Genomic DNA, 21255 nt, shown 5'->3' with positions numbered 1-21255 from the left:
GTAGAGTAGAGAGGCACGACTTGACATTTACAATTGTGTCGAGAGTCAAATCATTAAACAACCTTCCCATTAAATCGATGTTCCCCGTCTACAGATACTAAAAAATGTAAAAATAACACAAATACAAATCTACAAAAAAAGGAAGAAGATTGATTGAGGAATCTTTCTTTGCAACAAAGTGAAGAGTACAAGTCGAAATCAATTGCTTATTCGAAAAATTGGCTTCACCCATTACTCAACATTCCTTTAATTCTAGAGAAAGGGAAAAAACAACAAACGTAAAAGTAGGGAGTGTCTCAACTATAGTACCTTTTTTTGATAGATACTATACTATCAACTATATTTTGCTATCAGCTAATACATTGCACCCCTTCCCTCTGCAAGTATTAGCCTATGCTTATTTTTTAACTTCAATTTTTTGAATTAACTCAAGTATTTCCTTTGGGTAGCACCTACCTAACTTCCCTTGAATGTTTGAAACTTGGAAAAAAGCCATTTGAAAGGAGGCGGGAGCAAATTGGCCGTCTGATGACGGGAATTTGTCGTAATTTTGGCGTCAATTGACAGATAAATATTGGCGGGAGACCGCTCTAATTTGATGGACTGCTCTCTACAGTGGCGGGAGACTGCGATCTCCGTTATAAACTACCCACACTGAAGGATCCGCGTTTGAAGGAAATCCCCAAAATTCTTTTCGTACGGATCTTTCTTCACATCGATTTCATTTTTCCTTATTTCTCACGACTACAAATCTGTAGAAATGTATGGCATGCAAAGCCAATCTGATGGAGGTTCTCTGTTTTCTGGAGGAGGTTTTATGCCTTCGCAGGCTACTCAAGTTAACGAAGGCGGGTTGTCATCTGCCAGGGTAAGCGCTTTTTAATGCCGATCGTTTCTTATGCTTCCGTGTTTCGAGAAGTGTTGTGTTATTTTTCCTTTTCTTGAAATTTCTGTCGGGCCTTGGTTTTGCAGAAAAGCGGAAATAGTACAGGGCTTCTGCCTTTGACAGTGAAGCAGATAAGCCAAGCGACCCAGAAGCATTCGGATGACAGTTCGAATTATATAATAGATGGAGTGGAAGTCAATAATGTTAGTATTTTTGTTGTTCAATTAGCGCCTTTAAAGATTAGGGTTTTATTTGATTTTTCGTTCTATGAAAAAAATTACAAGTGGATTTGATTCAGTTTTTCCAGTTTTTGATTTTGCGGAAATGACTCAAGCGGGGTTCGTCTTTTGCTGTTCTGTAGAAGCTGCTAAATTTGATTATTTTGGGTTTCTATAATTCATATTCTGGAATTGGGCCGTCAATACAAATAAAACAGTACTAGATGGCGTGAATGTTATTAACGTTAGCAGTTTTTACTCAATCATTGCCTTTAAACGTTAGGGTAGTACGCAATCTTTTGCTCTGCGATAATTGCCCGAGCCTTTTTGTGCCGTGTTATCTTTTTTTCTTTGTTGGTTATGCGAAAATGGTTCAAGTGGGTTCTTCTTGTGCTTGTGCATTTTATTTTGGTTTTAATATTAGTTTCCCTATTAAAATTGCACAGATTTGTTACTTTCGGTCTATGTAATGTGTTGTTCTGCAGAAGTTGGTGATTTTTCGTATCTATTGTTGGGTGCACAGGTTACCCTGGTTGGAATGGTTTTTAACAAGGAAGAAAGAATAACCGACGTGTCGTTTTATTTGGATGACGGCACGGGGAAAATCGAAGTGAAAAGATGGTAAGAGATTAAGTTTTAGTTGCAGATAAGAAAATCGAATCCTTATATTCTGTTGGTTGCTGTCTGTTTTTATTTTCAGCCATTTTATATTTGATTTATTAATTATTTATTGATTGAGTATTTAAATGCTATTGTCTATTCTTTTGTTTTAGCTTTCTTTTCTGTTCAAAGTGTTCTAGCCATGGCATAGTGGCCCGATATGCTCTATTTTCGATATTTAAAATTCTAAGTAAGCTAAGCATGCTTGAAGCTAGCATTTTCTTGAAAAATGTTTGAAGGTCCAGTCAAGAAGCTCGCCAGCATATTCACTAATGATGCTGGTGGTCAAGTGCCACACGTTTTATAATCTGTGAAGGGAGATATTTTAAATGGACTTTAAACCAGTGGGACTACGCAATGGCAATTTAACTAAGTTTTTTCTAACGATAGATAAACTATCTTACATCTTGAGCACTTGGATCCAAAACATCAAATCTTGCTGTTGAATGTGGCAAATAATTTGCTTTTTTCTAGTTGCTATCAGAGAAGTTTTATTATCCATTGAGAGCTTCAAATTCAGTATGACAATGATGGCCAAGGCTGTGGAAACTTATGCGAATTTCATTTGGTAAAAGGGCTCCAAGGGTTTAATAATAAATTATGATGCCTGTTGGTATTGGATTTAACTCTTTGGAAAAATGGATTAAAATGGCTATATAAAAAATCTGTATGCCTCGACTTCTATGTATTGTAAATTCTGATATCTAGTGTATTTTATAGATCACTAGTAGGCTGCACTTTCAGCATTTTCCCATAAAACCAATCTGACAGTATTAGCCCCAAAATCCTGGCACTAAAACAGATCCTGATGGACAAAATATGCTCTAGATTTAATATAATCTAACTGCTGTTACCTAATCTACCCTTATCCTTATTTTTTTCTACTTGTTTTTTGGTCCAGAGTTAACCCAATTTTTTTGACCTCTTGAATAGATTGAATTTATCAAACTTGGCAAACCACAAACCTGATCAGCAATGTTTTATTGTTGCTGTTGGATTGTTCAACAATCAGTTGCTCAATGATAAGTACCATGCTAGCTTGTGTTAGTTTTTTGTTGTTTAGTTCAGAAGGTGGAGTGGATATTCTTTAAAGCAACTTGAGCTGGATATTTAGCAACAACTTTGTTTTTATTCTTTAAAATAATATTTCTAAGTGATTTTATATATGTTTTGAAGCCAAAGAAAGTAAGAAAAGTTTCTTTTCTTGCAAGCTAGGTAAAGCAGGTGGGCTCTATATATGTAAGCTTGCAGCAGCAAACTTGGATTGGCTTTTAGTATATTCAAGAAGAATAAAGCTGGCTGTTAGGCTGAATAGAAAATCCAACATGTGTAGGTTTTTCCTCAAACTCGGGTCACCTAGGTATATGTGTTATTGTTTGTGTGTTTGGCTTTTGTTACTTTGCTTCTGCTACTAGTTTCATTTAATTGACCCAATGTATTAATTGTTATAAATTAGATAGAGTTTTTTTATTTTTGTTTTTGTAGATTTATTGTGCAATTAATCTGCTGCTAGATTATGAAAAGATAACTAACATGGTATCAGAGCAATGAGAAATTAACATGGTATCAAAGTGCTAAAGTGCTAAACTTTGAATATAGAGCCAAGATTTGTGATATAGATTTTAGAAAAAAATAAAGATTTTTGTCTCTAGATTCTTATGTGGCTATGGTATTTAGTGTTTGATACGAGGATTGGTTGAGGGTGCATCTATCTTCTTGCAGTGGAAGATTCAAATTATAGGTTGTGGATCTATGCTAGTACAATAGTGACACAATCTATGAATGATCTTGTTGCTTTGGATTTACATGAAGTCAAGGAGGCAAAAGCTCAAAGAATCATTTTTGATGGAGTAAGAGATCATTTAATTCATCATCTATCGGGGAAAGATTCTTCCAAGGAGATGTTTGATATGCTCACAAAGCTCTATCAAAGTGACTACTAGAGTTGTAAGATGATGCTCAAGGACAAATTGCATAATACCAAGATGTCTGAGGGAGAGCGAGTGACATCTTACTTCTCCAAGTTGACTTGGGTTAGGGATGAGTTGGTTGTTGTTGGAGAAATAATTGTTGAAGATGAGTTGGTGTGTATAGCCTTGAATGGTTTTTCAAAGCATTGGGAAGTTTTTGTCAAGTGTATTGTTGGCAGAGATTGACTACTTGATTGGGCAAACTTTTGGGATGATTTTGTCCAAGAGGAGAATCGTGAAGGTTCTTAGCAAGGAAATCATACCAAGAGGGTTGAAGATGAAGATAATGTTTTTCTTGTAAGCAGAGGAAAGCAAAATGCCAAGAAAGGGCCAAATGAAGAGTCTTCTTCCCAGAGTGAGACAAAGAAAGATCTATAAGTAAAGTGAAGTGTTTTCATTGCCATTAGCTGTGTCATTATGTTGGTTAGTGCTCAAGTAACAACACGGGCAAGAGCCAAGTTGCAACTATTGCAAAAGTGAATGAGTTTGTAGCATGGTTTGAGAATGAGTTTTTGCTCATTGCTTGTCTCTCGAGTTTAGTTTCCAACATTGAGTGGTATATTGGTAGTGGAGAACCAAGTGAGGGGAAGAGAGTTCGTTGGATATCGAAAGGAAGAGGTTTCTTGGAGATATAAATAGGAAGGAAGAGATTTCTCGAATGTATCAAGAGGTCTTTCGTGGATTATGGATTTGAAGAGATTTCCTAGAGACATTGAGTGGAAAGAGATTGTCTAAGAATACAATTAAAGGAAGAGATTTTTGGGATATGTTGAAAGGAAGAGATCTCTTGGATGTATTAAGAGGAAGAGATTTTTTAGATATATTGTAAAGAGGAGATTTCCAAGAGAGGAAGAGACTCCCTAGATCAAGTTTTCTTCATTAGAGATTATGTAGAGAATTGGATAGCGAAACTCTAGTACTTTTCTATTGTCAAACAAAGAGCAAATGACTTGACAAGGCTTTGGTGAAGAATAAGTTTGTATTCTTCAGGGATAAGTTGGTTGTTGTGTAGAACACATTCCTTGCTTAGAGGGAGTGTTAGTTTTTTGTTGTTTAGCTTGGAAGGTGGAGTGGAGTTGTTTTAAAGCAACTTGAGTCAGATATTTTGCAACAACTTTGGTTTTATTCTTTAAAATAATATTTCTAAGTTTGTGAGTTTGAAAAAAATAAGAAGTGATTTTATATTTGTTTTAAAGCCAAAGAAAGCAAGAAAAGTTTCTTTTCTTGCAAGCTAACTACAACAATTGGGCTCTATATATATAAAATTGCAGTAGCAAACTTGGATCGGATTGTATTGTATTAACACCATTAAATTTCCAGTTCATGATAATAGATATTGCTTTTGGTGTCAATTGTGTGAGATTTCTTTAACATTAATGTGTCGGAACACACTCTGTGATCCATCATAGGATGAATAACGCAGCATAAGGAGAAGAATAAGTTGGCTGTTAGGTTGAGTAGAAAATCAAACATTTGTAGGTTTTTCCTTAAATTGGGGTTTCTTAGGTATATTTGTGTTATTATCCGTGTGTTTGGTTTCTGTTATTTTGTTTCTACAATTAGTTTCATTTAATTAATCTATAGTATCAATTGTTTTTTTTTGGAAAAAGAGGGGTAAAAATTTATTAAGACAGAAAGGAATACAACAAGGAGAGCTCAACAAGGACCTTGATCTTGAGCAACAAGATCATCAAATTCTTGCACCATCTCAAAGAAAAGTTGCCTCCTATCCATAATATTCCAACTCGGATCATGATTAGAAGCCCATTTGGCTAAACAATCAGCAGCTTTGTTCCATTCACGAGGAATATATGTGAACCTAATGAATTGAAAAGAGGTAGAGAAGAGAATAATTTGATTAACAACAGTGGCCAGCTGCCAACTAACATCGTCAAGCTCTTGCGAAGAAAGCAAGTTCACCACCACTTGGGAATCAGACTCACAAATAATCTTATGCCATCTTCGCAAGCAACACTGTTCCACAGCATATAAAATAGCTTGAGCTTCCATGAGATTGTTAGTGAAATCACCCTTATGAACTGAGAAAAAGAATTTAACATCACCAGAACTACAGCGAGGCACTCCCCCAATACTAGCAGGGCTTGGATTCCCTCGGGAAGAACCATCAGTGTTAATTTTTAGAACTCCATAGGGAGGAGGAGTCCAATGCCCATCTCGATTTACCCGACCCTTCCTCTGATGTTGAAGCTGCCTGGACATAGAAGGAAACCTTTGAGCTATAGCCCCATCTTGAAGATGAAAATAGAGGCGATTGTATATAGCAAGATCAATTGGATCCATACCCCCATCTAGCTCATACTTCACATGAATAGTTTCTTGAAAAGAATGTGAGATATTCCACCAAAGATGCAAAACATCTAGTTGAACATCTTGGAATATTCGACAATTCCTCTCCAACCAGATATGCCAAAGCATGAATGGAGGACCAGCAATCCAAGCAGCATGGAGAGGAGAAGGCTTGGAGGGAGCACTTCCCAAGCGGGCCTAGAACTTAGGCAAAGAGGAAGCATGCCTACAAGAGCAACCCCAAGCACTTCACCAAAAGTGCCATAGCTGAATAGAATAGGAGCAATGGAAGAACAGATGGGAGACAAATTCCTCTCCATTACCACACAAAACACAATAAGGGGGGCCTTGAAATCCACGTTTACAAATATTATCCTAGGTAAGACAGCGGTTGTGAGTCACTAGCCACATGAAAAAATTGCACTTGGACCAAGAAACTTTATTCCAAACTTGCTTCCACCAAGGGACCTCAGCATCCCCAAATAATTGTCTAGTTATCTCTTGATACCCAGCAGAGACATGATATTTACCAGACGAGGTACCTCCCCAAGCCAAAACATCAAGACCTAGCAAAGAGGAACACTCTCTAGAGGCCAAAATTTGAGAAAGCTCTTGACGATCCAAGTCTGTACCTCCAGGAGGCCAATCAGAAGAATGCTTCCATCTGTAACCAACAATAGGTCTCAATTGAAAAGGAGTCTTGTAATGAGCCACTTTATCCCATCCAGTGGCATGAAAAGAGTCACAAAGAGATTGAAGATGAGGGTACATGGATAAAATGGAAGGGAATCCATCTCAAGCATCAGACTCCTGAGAACCACCTTTACATATCCAGAATAGACCCCGCTTGACTAGCACTGCACTTGTCTTCAAAGTATGCCAAACCATTGAGCCGCAACCTTTAAGAGGAAGTGTAGAAACAGAGCAAGGATCAGCACCGTGAAAATATTTATGAGTGATAATACAAGCCCAAAGTTGATGTTGTCTAGAGCACCATTGCCAATAAAGTTTAGCAGCCAAAGCTTGACTACTCAAGAGAGTAGATCGAAGACTAAGACCACCCTCTTTTTTAGGCTTACAAACAGTTGCCCAACTAATCAAGCTCTATTTAGTACTACGCAAATTACCACTCCAAAGGAATTGTCGAGAAAGAGCATCAAACTCCTTGAGAAAGTAAATAGGAGCAGCTTGAACCATGCTTCTATAAGTAGGAAGAGCTTGGATAACAGCTTGAAGAAGAGTAACTTGGGCAGCAGTAGAAAGCCATCTATGAGTTAAATGATTAACCTTATCCTGAAGCTTGGTAATCAAATTTTGCCAGAAGAGATGTGGCTACTTAAAAACAACAATAGGAATGCCAAAATAAGTCAAAGAAAGTGATTGTCATGTCCCTTTTTCAAATAATTAAAAAATAATAATCTTTGCTAAGGCAGGCAGGCCCAAGAAAGTGAAGTTTCAGAAAAAGGGGGTTAATTTTTGAAGGTTTCCAAGAAGGTTAAGGACGGGAGTTTGAAGCCATTCCATGTGCATGCTCATACAGAGTTTGCCTTTGTATTGAATAGTGCAGATTTGTGGATTTTCGAGTGTGTTTTTTGTATGAGTTTGGTGTTTTCAGTTGGGTATTTCATATCAGTTTGGGTTGTTGCTGTATATCAAACTTTAAGGTGTTGAAATAGAGCTGAATATATGTATTGGGACGTGATTAAGCTTCTGAGATAAATTATTAAGTTTTTGTGGTGTTTTCGGGCATTTTTGTGTTAATTTTGAGAGTTCGATGAGCATAGTTTTTGTCCTACATTTGTGAACTGTTGTGTAAAGGCTATACGGATCTGGAAATGTAATTTTGTAAGTTGTTATGTTGCTCAAATTTTTGTAAAAATGTCCACTTTCAGATTTATTAATTAAGAGGTGAAGTTGTGAAGCTTTTGGCACTATTTTCGGCATACCTGATTTGGGGTTTCTTGAGAAATTTGGTGGATTTTTGTGATATTAGTTGTTTGATCTTAAAGATTTGATTAGAGGGGTGAAATATCATACAAAATTAGAAAATGGACATTTCAGTGGTATCAGAGCCATGATCTTGCCAGCTTGAGGGTTTGTAAAAGCTTGCATGTCAGTTTTGACAACTACCTAGATCTTGCATGTCAGTTTTGACAACTATCCAGATTTTGCATGTCATAATTTATGATTGCATGTTGCTTCTAATCAGCTACATGTCAAAATTTATGGTTGCATGCTATTTCTAATCATTTTCATGTTAGTTCTTAGTGAATTTGGTGGTTGTAGAAGTTTGCATGTCAGTTTTGAGAACTACCCAAATCTTGCATGTCATAATTTATGGTTGCATGTTGCTTCTAATCAGTTGCATGTCAAAATTTATGGTTGCATGTTACTTCTAATCATTTGCATGTTAGTTCTTGGTGAATTTGGTGGTTGTAAAAGTTTGCATGTCAGTTTTGACAACTATCCAGATCTTGCATGTCAGTTTTGACAACTACCCAAATCTTGCATGTCATAATTTATGATTGCATGTTGCTTCTAATCAGTTGCATGTCAAAATTTATGGTTGCATGCTACTTCTAATCATTTGCATGTTAGTTTTTGGTGAATTTCGTGGTTGCATGTTGCTTCTAATCAGTTGCATGTCAAAATCTATGGTTGCATGCTACTTCTAATCATTTGCATGTTAGTTCTTGGTGTTTGAAAAAGTTATATCCTATTGGGGTTACACTCTACTTTATCCAGAATGGACAGGTATAGTACAGAGTCTTAGAGGACATGATTTTGGACAATTGATATCTAGAGTCAAAACAGTAGAAAGGATGGTTATTTAGACATTCGAGATAAACTTATGAAAATAAGCCATGACATGTCTGAACAGTTGGTTGAGCACCATCGTATAATGAATGACATGTTGTCCGACCCAGCTAAGGTGGATAAGTTGACTGGATTTTTATTTGGCAAATTTTCTCATAGGACAGATGACACAATTCCCAAGAACTTGCATGAGGAGTTTGAGAAACTAGCTGATAGCTAGGTAGAGGTCTCAGATTTTACTTTGCCACATGAGGTGGTGGGAAAGGATATTATACAGATTGATAGTAATGGTCAACTTGATACTCAAATTAAGACAATTGTTTACAGGTCGTCAAAGGGTGATGCCACAGGTATTCAAGATGGTATAGTTACAACAGGCAGTGACTATAGTGTAGTGGGTTCAGATGATGATTATGAGGATGTTGTTGTGCAGGATGGTGAGATACCTAGTAGAGATGAGCAGACATTGAGCATTCATGACTTTGCTGAGAAAGAGTACCAGGCACAGTTAGATGCTTCATCACATGAGGTTGAGGTTGGTAGTACTTCACATGATTTGTCCAGCCAGCTGAAGGTGAACAAAGATAGTATTGTGACTTCATTATCTCATCATGACAGGTATGTGGAGTTAGTTGGTATTGGTCATATTACTCAGGTGAGGAGTTTGCTTGAGTTACCAGTTGATGCTAGTTTACGAATATGGACTCGAGATTGTTATATTGGCGTTTGGGATTCAGTTGACTGGAGATCTTTAACACTTTTTGGTAGTAGTGTTTGTTTGGGTGCTATCATGGATTTGATTAGCAGATTACACGGTGTTGTCTTTTCTTGTGCCAGTATCTTGTTTGATGTTGGTATTAGTTTTTATACATCGATGTTGGGCTTTGTTCATATATCCAGTCGACCATACTTGCTAGAATGTGTTGATGATATTTCATATTTGGCAGTGTGTATAGATGAGTCCCAGGATCATATTGGCATTGATGACATCCAGGAGGATGTAGTGGCTAGTTTTGAAGACTTAGTTTCCTTGGGTATAGAGGAGTTGGACAGCAATGCTAATGTTTTTGATACTCCGTATGTTGATATGAGCTTTAGATTTGATTCATAGGATATGGATAGTAATACTCTAGAGAGTAGTAACTTTGAGGATACTCCTTTAGATAGTGCATCAGAGGAGGTTTGTAGGAGACAGTCAAGCTAGTGCCATCATGTGTCTAATCAATTGAGAGTTAGTGACCGAGACATTGCTATCATTTGCCAGCATTTTGATGCTGCTTGTCAGTTGTTAGCAGTTTATGGATGGGGTTCTCCTACTAGTGATGAGCAGGAAGGCAGTTATCTTTCCTTGACAGAGATCCACTCTTTATGGGAGGCTATTCAGATTTTGAGACAGAATTATATGCAGTTGGTAGTCGACAGAGATTATCTTATGGAGTGGGGCAGTACAGCATATGATGCATTGTTGGCCAAGGAAGATGAGGTGAGTGAGCTTATTGAGCAGCTTGAGGTGACTTCTAAGATTCTTGAGAGTACACAGTTGGCTTTCAAGGAGTCACAGTTTCATTTGGCTAAGGTGACCATGGAGTTAGAGTGACTACAGTCTTTCCCTGATTCTATACAGTCACAAGCTGTGGTGTTTGGTGATTCGAGGATGTCCATGGCCGAGATTTTCAGAGATAGTGGAGATGGGGATGCATCCATCCTTGATACTAACATTAGCATATCAGGTTCATTCCCACTAGAGTCAGGTTCAGTTGAGTTGGGTGTTGTAGCAGATTGTTGTATGCTTGACATGGTGGTGGCCTCTAGTACTGATGGCACGGAGACTAGAGATGTATCAAAGATCATGTGTGATGTTGGTGAGTCGGCAGTTGGCATGGTTCCTGCTAGTAATACTACTCCTTTGGTGATATCTTCGGAGGTAGTAGTCAGTTCCAACATGGTTAATGATCAATTACAGTTGGTTTCATCTAGATTACAGTTTGAGCCACTGATTGAGATTGGTGAATTCTATCGGCATTACACTGTGAGGTACGCTCATCAATTTACCTTTGATGACCATGTTGATGAGATGATGATACAAAGATGTACTTTGGTTCCTAGTGCTTATCATCAGTTATGGGACAGTTTGATGCCTCAAGATGAGAGTTGTGATGGGCATGACATGGTGATAGGTTCTGTAGTTGACAGCTTGATGATATGTGACTTAGAGCAGGAGTTTGGGAGTGATGCTTCAGTGGGTGTTGTTATTGATTCTACTCCTTTGGCTATGACATCTCTTGACTTAGCTAGCGATCAGTCACAGTGCATTGTATCACTTGTTCATGGTGAGCTGTTGACTGAGGTTGGTTTTTTTAATCAACATTATATTGCAGGGTATGTACATCAGTTAGCATTTGATCCTTGTTTTGAGGAGTTGATGGCAGGTAAATTTGGTTTGGATTCCATTTCTTACTCTTTATTTTGTAATGTCTTTTCACCATCAGCAGTGCATGGGAGTTATGGTTATGAGATAATGGCTGGTGATTTGCAGAGTTGTGTTGATTGCAGGAGTTGTACAGTGTGTGGATTCTCCATACTTGGTATAGTTTCATTCGAGAGCGTTCACCATTGTTGCAGAGTTGGATTGTACATTTCGTATAGGCCAGTGGGATGCGTTGATGGTATTTACTGTGTTGGTAGTTTGATTTGTCCACTTTACTTGGGTTCTGATGTTCTAAGAGTTTGTGTCTCATGGGCTTTTGACTGTGGTAGTGGTGATTTTGGAGTTTGGTTGAGCTATAATTGTCAGTTTGATTATGGATTCCTCTTGGTCATATTGCAGAGGATATTGCAGGAGCTTGTGTTAATTGTTAGTAGTATAGTTCATGACTACATTTGGGATCCAGGTGGATTGATTGGTTTATTGTTTAGCTATTGCTTGAGGACAAGCAATGTTTGGGAGGGGAGGACTTGTCATGTCCCCTTTTCAAATAATAATCTTTGCTAAGGCAGGCAGGCCCAAGAAAGTGAAGTTTCAGAAAAAAAGGGGTTAATTTTTGGAAATCGTTGGACTAATAAATGAAAATTATTATTAAAATATGTTTCATTAACCTCTCTTGGACGTGAGTTACGGTTATGCCCTCTTTTAAAGGGTTTGGAGGCATTTTGGGCTGATTCCAAAATTGGATTTTTGCTCATTTCTTTGTTATTTTTCAGAGGCTGCCAAACCTGTGGAGAAGGAGACCCAAGAACGGGAGTTTGCAGGTTTCCAAGAAGGTTAAGGATGGGAGTTTGAAGCCATTCCATGTGCATGCTCATACAGAGTTTGCCTTTGTGCTGAACAGTGCAGATTTGTGGGTTTTCGGGTGTGTTTTTTGTATGAGTTTGGTGTTTTCAGTTGGGTATTTCATATCAGTTTGGGTTGCTGTTGTATATCAGACTTTAAGGTGTTGAAATAGAGCTGAATATATGTATTGGGATGTGATTAAACTTCTGAGATAGATTATTAAGTTTTTGTGGTGTTTTCGGACATTTTTGTGTTAATTTCAGGAGCCCGATGAGCATAGTTTTTGTCCTACATTTGTGAACTGTTGTGTAAAGGCTATACGGATCTCGAAATGTAATTTTGTAGGTTGTTATGTTGCTCAAATTTTTGTAAAAATGTCCACTTTCAGATTTATTAATTAAGAGGTGAAGCTTTTGGCATACCCGATTTGAGGTTTCTTGAGAAATTTGGTGGATCTTTGTGATATTAGTTGTTTGATTTTAAAGATCTGATTAGAGGGGTGAAATATCATACAAAATCAAAAAAGGGACATTTCAGTGACCTAATTTGAAATCGCAGGATACCAACAATCTTGTGCTGAATAGAATCAGGAGTGTTAAAAAAGTAAATGGAAGATTTGTGCTCATTAACTTTTTGGTTTGAAGTTGCCAAATAAATGTCCAAAGCATGTCGAAAGGCTTTAGCTTCCTTGATCCTAGCATGACTCGCAAGAGCAGAATCATCAACAAATTGAAGATGGGAAAGAGAAGGTAAGCCATTACCCCACTGCCACCCCTGAATAGAATTCTGGGACACTTGATACTTAATGAATTTGCCCAAGCCTTCAGCCATGATGATGAATAGATATGGGGAGAGAGGGTCACCTTGGCGGAGGCCTCTAGAGGCACCAAATAGTTGAGAAGGTTGACCATTAATAAGAATAGAAAAAGAGGCAGAAGTAACACAACTCATAGTCCAACTCACCCAGTCAGAGCTAAATCCAAAAGAAAGAAGAACTCCTTAGGAAACTCCATTTAACTCTATCGTAGGCCTTAGCCATATCCAGTTTAACAAACATTGCTCTCTCCCTTAAAGTAGCCATAGAGTGAATAGCCTCAGTAGCAATAACCACCCCATCCCAAATTTGTCTTCCAGCAACAAAACCACCTTGTTCTTTTGAGATAATAATGGGAAGCCACTTTTTAATTCTCTCAGCAATCAACTTAGTAATAACTTTGTAAACCACATTACATAAGGCAATTGGTCTAAAAAACTCCAATTGATTAGCACCCTCTCTCTTAAGAATAAGAGTCAAGAATGTAGAATTCAAAGCTCGAAGCATTTGCTTGCTAGAATAGGATTCCTTAACCACCTCCAACAAATCATGATTAATGATGTTCCAAAATTCTTGAAAGAACTCAACTGGAAAGCCATCAGGACTAGGAGCTTTCTCCTTAGGCATGCCAAAGACCACCTCCTCTAGCTCTTCCAAAGATATTGGACGCATGAAATAATCATTCATTTCTTGAGTGATAAGGGAAGGAATACAAGACAAAAGGATATTTTCTTCATTATCAGCAGGAGGAGAGTCCTCAGAGAAGAGGGTAGAAAAGTACCGAGTAGCCTCCTGGAACAAAGTTGGCAAGGAATTCAGATGGATACCTTGAGAATTAACCAAGGAAGAGATATTGCTCTGATTTCGGCGAGATTGCACTGTTTTATGGAAAAAGGCAGTGTTTCGATCACCTTCTTGGAGCCAATCAACTCTAGCCTTTTGCTTCCAAAAAATTTCCTCTCGAAGTTCCCATTCTTCTAGAGCTCTAGAAGCAAGGGATTCAGCCCTTCCAAGATCCTCTGAGAAACCTCGATCTATAATCTCCCTTGTGATGACATCAAGATCTTCTTGAGCAAGCCTCTTCATAGAGTGAAGGTTCCCAAAGCATTGCCTATTTCATATCTTCAGCTGCCTTTTAACATATTGAAGCCTTTTAGAAAATGAGTACATTGCAGTACCATATGTAGGAGCACCATCTTTCCACCAACATAAAACAAAATCATGAAGAGAAGAGTCACGAAGCCACATCAACTGGAACTTAAAAAGAGGATGCTTTGGAGCACAAGCCCCAATAGCAGAAAATTTGATTGGCCAATGATCAGAACCCCTCCAATCAAGGATTTTCGAAGAGAGAGTAAAAGTGCCACTAACCTAGAAGCAAAAAACAAGAAATTTGTTCAGATGTTCTGAGATAGCAGCGGCTCCAGTCCTTTGATTATTCCAAGTATGTAGACCATTAGAAGGCTTAACATTAGAGAGATGCAAAAGAGATATGTGTTGCCGAAGAAGAGCAGAAGAAGGCCCCAGTCTAGCCAAACCACCTTGCTTCTCCTCCAGACTTAAAATTGAATTGAAGTCTCCTGCTAACACCCAAGGATGATAAGGGTGACAATTTCTAACATATTGAATATGGTTCCAAAGTTCCTCCTTTCCCACAAGATCAACAGGTGCATACACATTACTAACTATGATTACCTCTCTTGAGTCTAGAGCAGAAGATACCATAGAGAGAGTTGAGCGAGAAGACACCCAGCCAAGGGGAGAAATTTTTTGTGGATCCCAAAATATAGCTAAACCACTAGCACTGCCTGCTGCCCCAACACATTGGCATTGGCCACCAGACCAAATATTAGAGGCATGTTGGACCATAGACTCCACAGAGAGCTTAGTCTCTTGGATATAAAAAAACATCAAGACTATGATCAACCACCAAGTTATGAATAGCCTTTTGTCTAGGGATGCTATTCAACCCCCTAACATTCCATGAGAGAATAATCATCATTGGGTAGAATTGGGAAAAAGAGCATCCAAAGGTTTCACTGAACCATACTCAATCAATATATCTTTTGTGAGTTTAATCTTCTCTTGGTTTGTTTTGCGCCCACTTCTTAGAGGGGGAGTAAAAGAAACCCGCTTAAAGGGTCTAGGCATCAACCCCAAGGGGAGAGGAGATCCCTTGCCCTGACTTGATGGTAGCACATCTTTAACCAGGTCAGCCAAAACAACATTATTATCCTCCAACACCGCAGGAGTCACCAGAGCCTCTGTCACAGGAGCTACAGGGACCTCACAGTTTTGGTATATTACAACTTGGGATGCCCCACAAGCATCATTAGGAACAAATCCCTCATTTGGGCAAACTGGATCAGAAGAGATAGGAGGAGGAATACCCTCCTCTAGAACCATACTATCCAGCACCTCAAAGCGATTAAAACTTGAATTAGATAATCTTTCTTTCAAAGGCCTCGTTTGACCACGCCCCTTAGCTCGTGGGCGAGTAGGGGTAAAGCCATCCTTATCCTGCATTTGAGCCTTACCCTTACCTGTAGCATCTTGCGGATTCATCCCCTTGGTAGTATTGGCCATCTGAGATTGTCCTTTCCCTATAGTATTTGCCAAACCACCATTGCTAGCTGTAGAACCATCCACTCCTTTAGAAGTCAAGTTATGGGGGCATTGACGTTGTAAATGACCATACTCATGACAAATTCAATAGCGGAAAGGGAGGGATTCATAATCTAACTGTTGCACCCAAGAAGAAGCCCCAAGACAAATTTTCAAAGAATCTGATAATGGGTTATTCAAATTAATTTCAACACAAATTCTAGCATAAGAAATAACTTTTTTATCGAGGGATTGATGTGCAATCGCAGTCGGCTTCCCCAACAAAGCAGCAATTTGCCGGAGGATGTCTTCACGCCAAAATTCCAAGGGAAGGTGAGGCAAGCGAACCCAAATTGGCACTATTGAAGGGAGATCCTCAGCGGAATTAAATCTTGAATGCTAGGGTTTGACAAATAACCCCACATGGTTGTAGAAATAAGGGCCCCCTTCAAAAACACGATCACGATCAGACATGCAAGAGAATACAATAAAAAAGTAACTATTCCCTGTCGACATAATCTCCATATCGCCTTCCACTTGCCATGAGCGGCGGATCCATGCCTCAAGAGCGGATAGGGAAATTCGGATGCCAAGAAATTTGCATATCAAAGCATGCTTGGTCCAATATTCAATGTCCTCCATTACAGCCGCTGGAGGAATAACTACAATAGGGCGATCATGGCTACGCGGAAAACAACCATTAACTTTTTTCAACTTGGAGCTCTCCCTTGAATAAAACGATTTAGATAGCATTGCATGCACAGTTGGAGAAGAACCATTTGTTCTCACCAACGCAGAAGAAATCTCAGGCCCTGCCATGCAAACAATAAAAACCCCAATCCAAAATCGACTGTAGAAGATTACCAAAAACACCCACGCAAACTATGTCCAGCAGCCGGCAATCCAAACAGAACAGGAAAAAAATAGTAGAGATCAAACAACAATAACAGGCTAGGGAAAGAGCCCTAGCCCAGCCGGCAACCAGCGCTTCTCATCGCTTCTCATACAATGTGAATTTGAGATCCCAAAATATTTCATAGTATCATTTGTTATAAATCAAATAGAGTTTTTCTTTTTTGTGGATTTGGTGTGCAATTAATCCATAGTTGGGTTATGAAAAATCAACAGCTTGGACAACGAGGCATTTTTTGCAGAGTGCTAAATTATGATGTTTTATCAATGGAGTATCTTACAAAAAAAATGGTGCAATTGAATCTTGAAAAAACATAATAATTTGGTACATTAAAAAATATCTCTTACTTGTCTATGGATAACCTAAAGCAAATCTACAATGAATTGTTCAATAGGAACAACACTTGCTGAAGGTTCAGAAATGGGATGACAAGCTAAATGGACTAGATCTTGGGGGAAACACCACAGCTAAGTGTGCTTGAGTTGGAGTTACATTAGGATGGCCAACACTTGGTAAGTCCTAATCCTTAATTCGTGTGAGTGTCACTTTGATGCATGATGTGGCAACCAGACCATTTGTGCTCATTAGAGGGGGGTTTGTGTGAACCACTACTTATGAAATGTGCATCAATGACATTGACTAGAAAATTTTGTAGTTAAAAATTTGATAGAACTTAATATCTAGACTAGCTTCAACTGTTGATAGTAGATAGTAATGCCATACTGTTTTGTATTCACTGGAATTACAAGGGAACACATTCTTGATTACTATACCTCTGACTTGCATATATAGATTCACATTATTGTACTGCATGCTAAATCCATTATTCACTATTACCTCTGGGCTGCATATTGGCTGCTATCTGACTGTCTTAATAATTTGATGGTTTCTGCTGCCCTTGAAGCAATTAAACATTAACCTTTCCAGAAAAAAAATGACATTTCCCTTGGAGAAATGCAGCAATCTTTGATTTGAATGAGCAATAAATGATTGCACCAAGAAAAAAACCATTTGCTTGAGCCAACCTGTGGGAATTTTTATGATCCGACACATTGCATGCTTATTCCTTTAGATATGAGAGAGAAGGGTCCTATTCCTGGACAGACAGGGATGGTTGACAGTAAGGCAGATGGATGGCCAGGAATGGTCCTCAGTCCATTTAAAGTTAAACTAGTAGCATATATTTTAAAGAAACTTGTGAGTAGGCAGGACTCATGGGTGAGGGGCTTAGAAGTCGTGCAGACAAGAAGAGCCAAGACCAAACACTGAAAAAGTTGAAAACAGATTCAATAGACAAATTGCCTATTAGTGGTAAATAAAAGCAGATCTACTGAGCATTATTTATTCATATGGCTTGTAAGTTTGGGCATCAGTCGCTTCAAGATTTACAACAGATTTTGCTTTGGGTAAGATTTCCCATTGTTTTGAGTCTTGACATAAGCTTTACATCAAGAAGTTCAAAGAATCAATCGATAATACGTATTTTGGAGGCTTTGGTTAACCTTGAATAACATTTGATTCAGAATTTAGATTTTGAAAATTTGAAGTGCTGGATGGAGTTGGGGGTAAGCTGGAGACTTTCCATTCACAACACCACCAAAAATTTGATAGAAGCTTGACCATTTTAAAGCTCAAACTTAGGCATTTATTTTGCTTAGTTTTGACTCAAAATGATGGAATTTTGGTCATTTGACTTACACAGACCATGAGAAATACCAGCCACAGCATGGATACTGTTACTCCACAAGCAACCTTAGTTAACATGAGGAAATTTTTTAAAATCTGGACCAGATTTAATACCAAGGCAACACTTTGCAAATTAGCTGGCATCAGTGGATTGATGCATCTTAGTAATTATTAATTGGTTTAGTGCAGGTCTCACATACCCTATTTGCCCGAGTAACTTAACAAGTCAAAGTCATGTTGGCTTTGTATTTGTTTTGGACAGTATACGGCATTTACCAAAATCAGAAACACTGAGAAGCTTGAATAATGAGTTACATAATTTTTATGGTCAAGGACTGATATTTTTAGTGTTGAAAATTGTTTATTATAAATTTGTATTAAAATCAGCTACTTGGAAGTTCTTTTGTAACTCTACTATTTACAGGTTGTATTTGGTTTGTAATATGTATGAATACGAAACTTTTCTTTTTAATGTATGCAGGGTTAATGATGCAATGGAGTCTACAGAGATGGCTGTTGTGCAGTAAGATTTTACTCATCGCTATTAGTATTTTGGTTTTATTTTCTTATTCTATCATTTATTTCACATTGGACTGCTTTCCGTCTGGGTTGAACAGTTTGTAATCATCATTCAGATGTCTACCCTGTCAGACTCAGAACTGATCGCGTATGTTTGCAAAAGAGCATTTGGATATTCTATTCACTAGAGTTTTGTAATCTGATATAGGAACGGTTCCTATGTGCGTGTACATGGGCATTTGAGGAGCTTCCAGAACAAGAAACATGTTAATGCTTTCTCCGTGAGGTTTGTATTGAAAACTATTAAGTTAAATTCCTTATGTTTTTGGTTTAGAATGGATTGACTAAAACCGAGTCTTGATTAGGTCCATTTTTACACGCAAGTTTTATGCGACAACTCTAGATGGAATTTGCTGGACACATCGTGTTCTTGCTTGGACTTCTATAGTAGATTTCAACTGTGTTTGTAACCATGCTTGCTTATATTCCTATCAAATGTTTTGATTGTATTTGTTGTCTAAATTTGACTTATAATTAGAATTGGTGATTATATAGTATAAACTAGCGGTTTGTGCTTGGCGTAATGCCAACTGACTGATTAATTCAATGTCACAGATGGTAACGGATATTATCCATGCTAATAATTACAGGCACGGCAATAAATGTTAAGAACTATGTCACTTATATGCTTACTCGTGTTGTATGCTTCTAGCTTGTATTTGATTCCTTCAAGAATGCTGAATAATCTTTTCTTAATTTGTGTTATTGATAAGATGTATTTTCTTTTATTAATACAGAACCTATTTCTACTGAGTAATTTTAGAATATTTAGGGTCTTCTGACAAATATACATTTAAGGCATGTTACATCTTTACATATTGGATGGACTACTTGTTTTGACTTTTGAATTACACTGATATTAACTTTGAAATGATTATTTAGGCCTATTACTGATTTCAACGAAATAACATTCCATAACCTGGAATGCATTTTTACACATCTCTACAATCTTAAAGTTCAGGTACTTGACCTTAAATGTTGTTTGTACTGTGTTCGTTTTTTTATTTAAATGAAAATAGCTTCCTTTAAGAATAACTGTATTTATATCTTTGATCTGCAGGGTGGAGGTGTTACTCAAACTCCTACAAGCCCAATTGTCAAGGGCTCTCCTATGGGACCACCGAGTGTGGCAAACCACGCTGTTAGCCTAAATCAAGTAAGCTGATCAAATGTTGCTTCAAGTGTACCGAGGGAATGACGTAGTGTCTGTAGTTAATAAGGGGATCCTGTATGGGCTGCCACTGCATTTATAATAATTTGAGTTTACCAATTTTTCTTTTACTATTGTTATTTCTGTAAAAACGACCAAATAATAGTTGGAGCTCATGTTTTCATATTCCAGTTCACAAGCCCTGGTCCCGTTTCGATGGTTGCATCTAAAGAGGATTTACATAGAAGAGTACAAAACATATTCGAGGAACCTGCAAATCTGTAAGTTTTTATTTTCAGGTTTTTTAATTAGTTCCTTTAGAAAAAATTAGCTTTAAATAAAGTATTTGGCTATAAGAGGCTTGACTTGTTTTGGATAGCAATGAATTCAGTCTATACTTGTTGGCAAGATGGCAACGCCTATTTGCTGCATACTAACAAATACACGGGTTTGGGTATGATGACAGAGCTATAGAACAAGGAGTTCACGTGGATGAAGTTGCTAGGAGGTTGCCTGGGTCCTCAAAGAAACAAATTATGTATGTTCTCAATATTTGTGTTTGAAAACTTTGAAGTTTGAATGGAAGGAATGGTATTCAATATGACTATTTGTTTTGCAGGGATGCTATTGCTTTCCTGTCCAATGAAGGCTACATCTACTCAACTATTGACGAGTATCACTTCAAATCTACTAATGCGTAAAAGAATGACACTCAATTTTGATAGAGTTCTATGATATGGGCATTTATATTTGGCTGACAGCCAAAGTGTATATTATTCTGTTGTGGACCTCATGCCATTTACAACTGTTATCATTGAGTAGTTTCATAACATTTTTATTGTAAGAATGTTAGGCATAGTATATTTGAATGACCAGAAAGTAAATTTGTATTTGACGAGATTTCTTTGAATTTCAAAGTTAAATTTTGGGTAATCTCAAGAAGTGAAAGATGTAATAAATAAACTGTCAGTTTCCTTCGGCTTACGTTGCATGTGTTTAAGATAACAGATAAACTAACATACTAAGCTCCAATGCTGACTAATGTGGAATAACCTGATATTCTTGCTACTATGATCAAGGAATATCTAAAGCAGTGCATTCCATTGGACAAAGATGCAAGGAATTGAGGGTTCAGTGTTCTCTTTCATGGTTATCAATTGCAATATTTCCATTATGCCAAAATGATTACTTAAAGCTAGAATTCTATTTTTTACAGTCATCACAGATTTAGACCGCTTAGCAGTTTTTCGTAAATTCAATTTGTTGAGTACAAATGAAACATCTTGTCCGTTGAAAATTCTTGGTAGCAGCTCTAATTGAATCTTATTTTTTCCAACCTTTATTTATACCATACGTTGTAGCTGGCGGAAAATCCACTGT

The 21255-nt window shown here is 37.7% G+C and overlaps 1 protein-coding gene across 1 annotated transcript; it reads left to right on the top strand.

Annotated features, from left to right (window-relative positions):
* The first annotated feature begins 668 nt into the window (after positions 1-668).
* On the top strand, positions 669-20808 carry LOC149549752 (replication protein A 32 kDa subunit B-like). Its single transcript, XM_089793025.1, has 10 exons — positions 669-868; positions 973-1089; positions 1628-1725; positions 18628-18669; positions 18874-18951; positions 19608-19686; positions 19786-19881; positions 20068-20156; positions 20342-20413; positions 20495-20808. Exons 1-10 carry the CDS (start codon positions 761-763, stop codon positions 20574-20576), a joined length of 861 nt encoding a protein of 286 aa, XP_089649151.1. The 5' UTR covers positions 669-760; the 3' UTR covers positions 20577-20808.
* Positions 20809-21255: the final 447 nt, after the last annotated feature.

Source organism: Cupressus sempervirens, chromosome 7 (assembly GCF_028749045.1).
Source record: "Cupressus sempervirens isolate cs-2001-9-10 chromosome 7, ASM2874904v1, whole genome shotgun sequence".
NCBI classification, from domain to species: Eukaryota; Viridiplantae; Streptophyta; class Pinopsida; order Cupressales; family Cupressaceae; genus Cupressus; species Cupressus sempervirens.
This window is presented reverse-complemented; position numbering and strand designations above follow the sequence as displayed.

Excerpts from the sequence above, each read along its gene's own strand:
- LOC149549752 (XM_089793025.1), top strand. The coding sequence starts at position 761 with ATGTATGGCATGCAAAGCCAATCTGATGGAGGTTCTCTGTTTTCTGGA. Across the intron at positions 1,726-18,627 it reads AAAATCGAAGTGAAAAGATG|GGTTAATGATGCAATGGAGT; the intron begins GTAAGAGATTAA and ends TAATGTATGCAG. Across the intron at positions 19,687-19,785 it reads TCTACAATCTTAAAGTTCAG|GGTGGAGGTGTTACTCAAAC; the intron begins GTACTTGACCTT and ends TTTGATCTGCAG.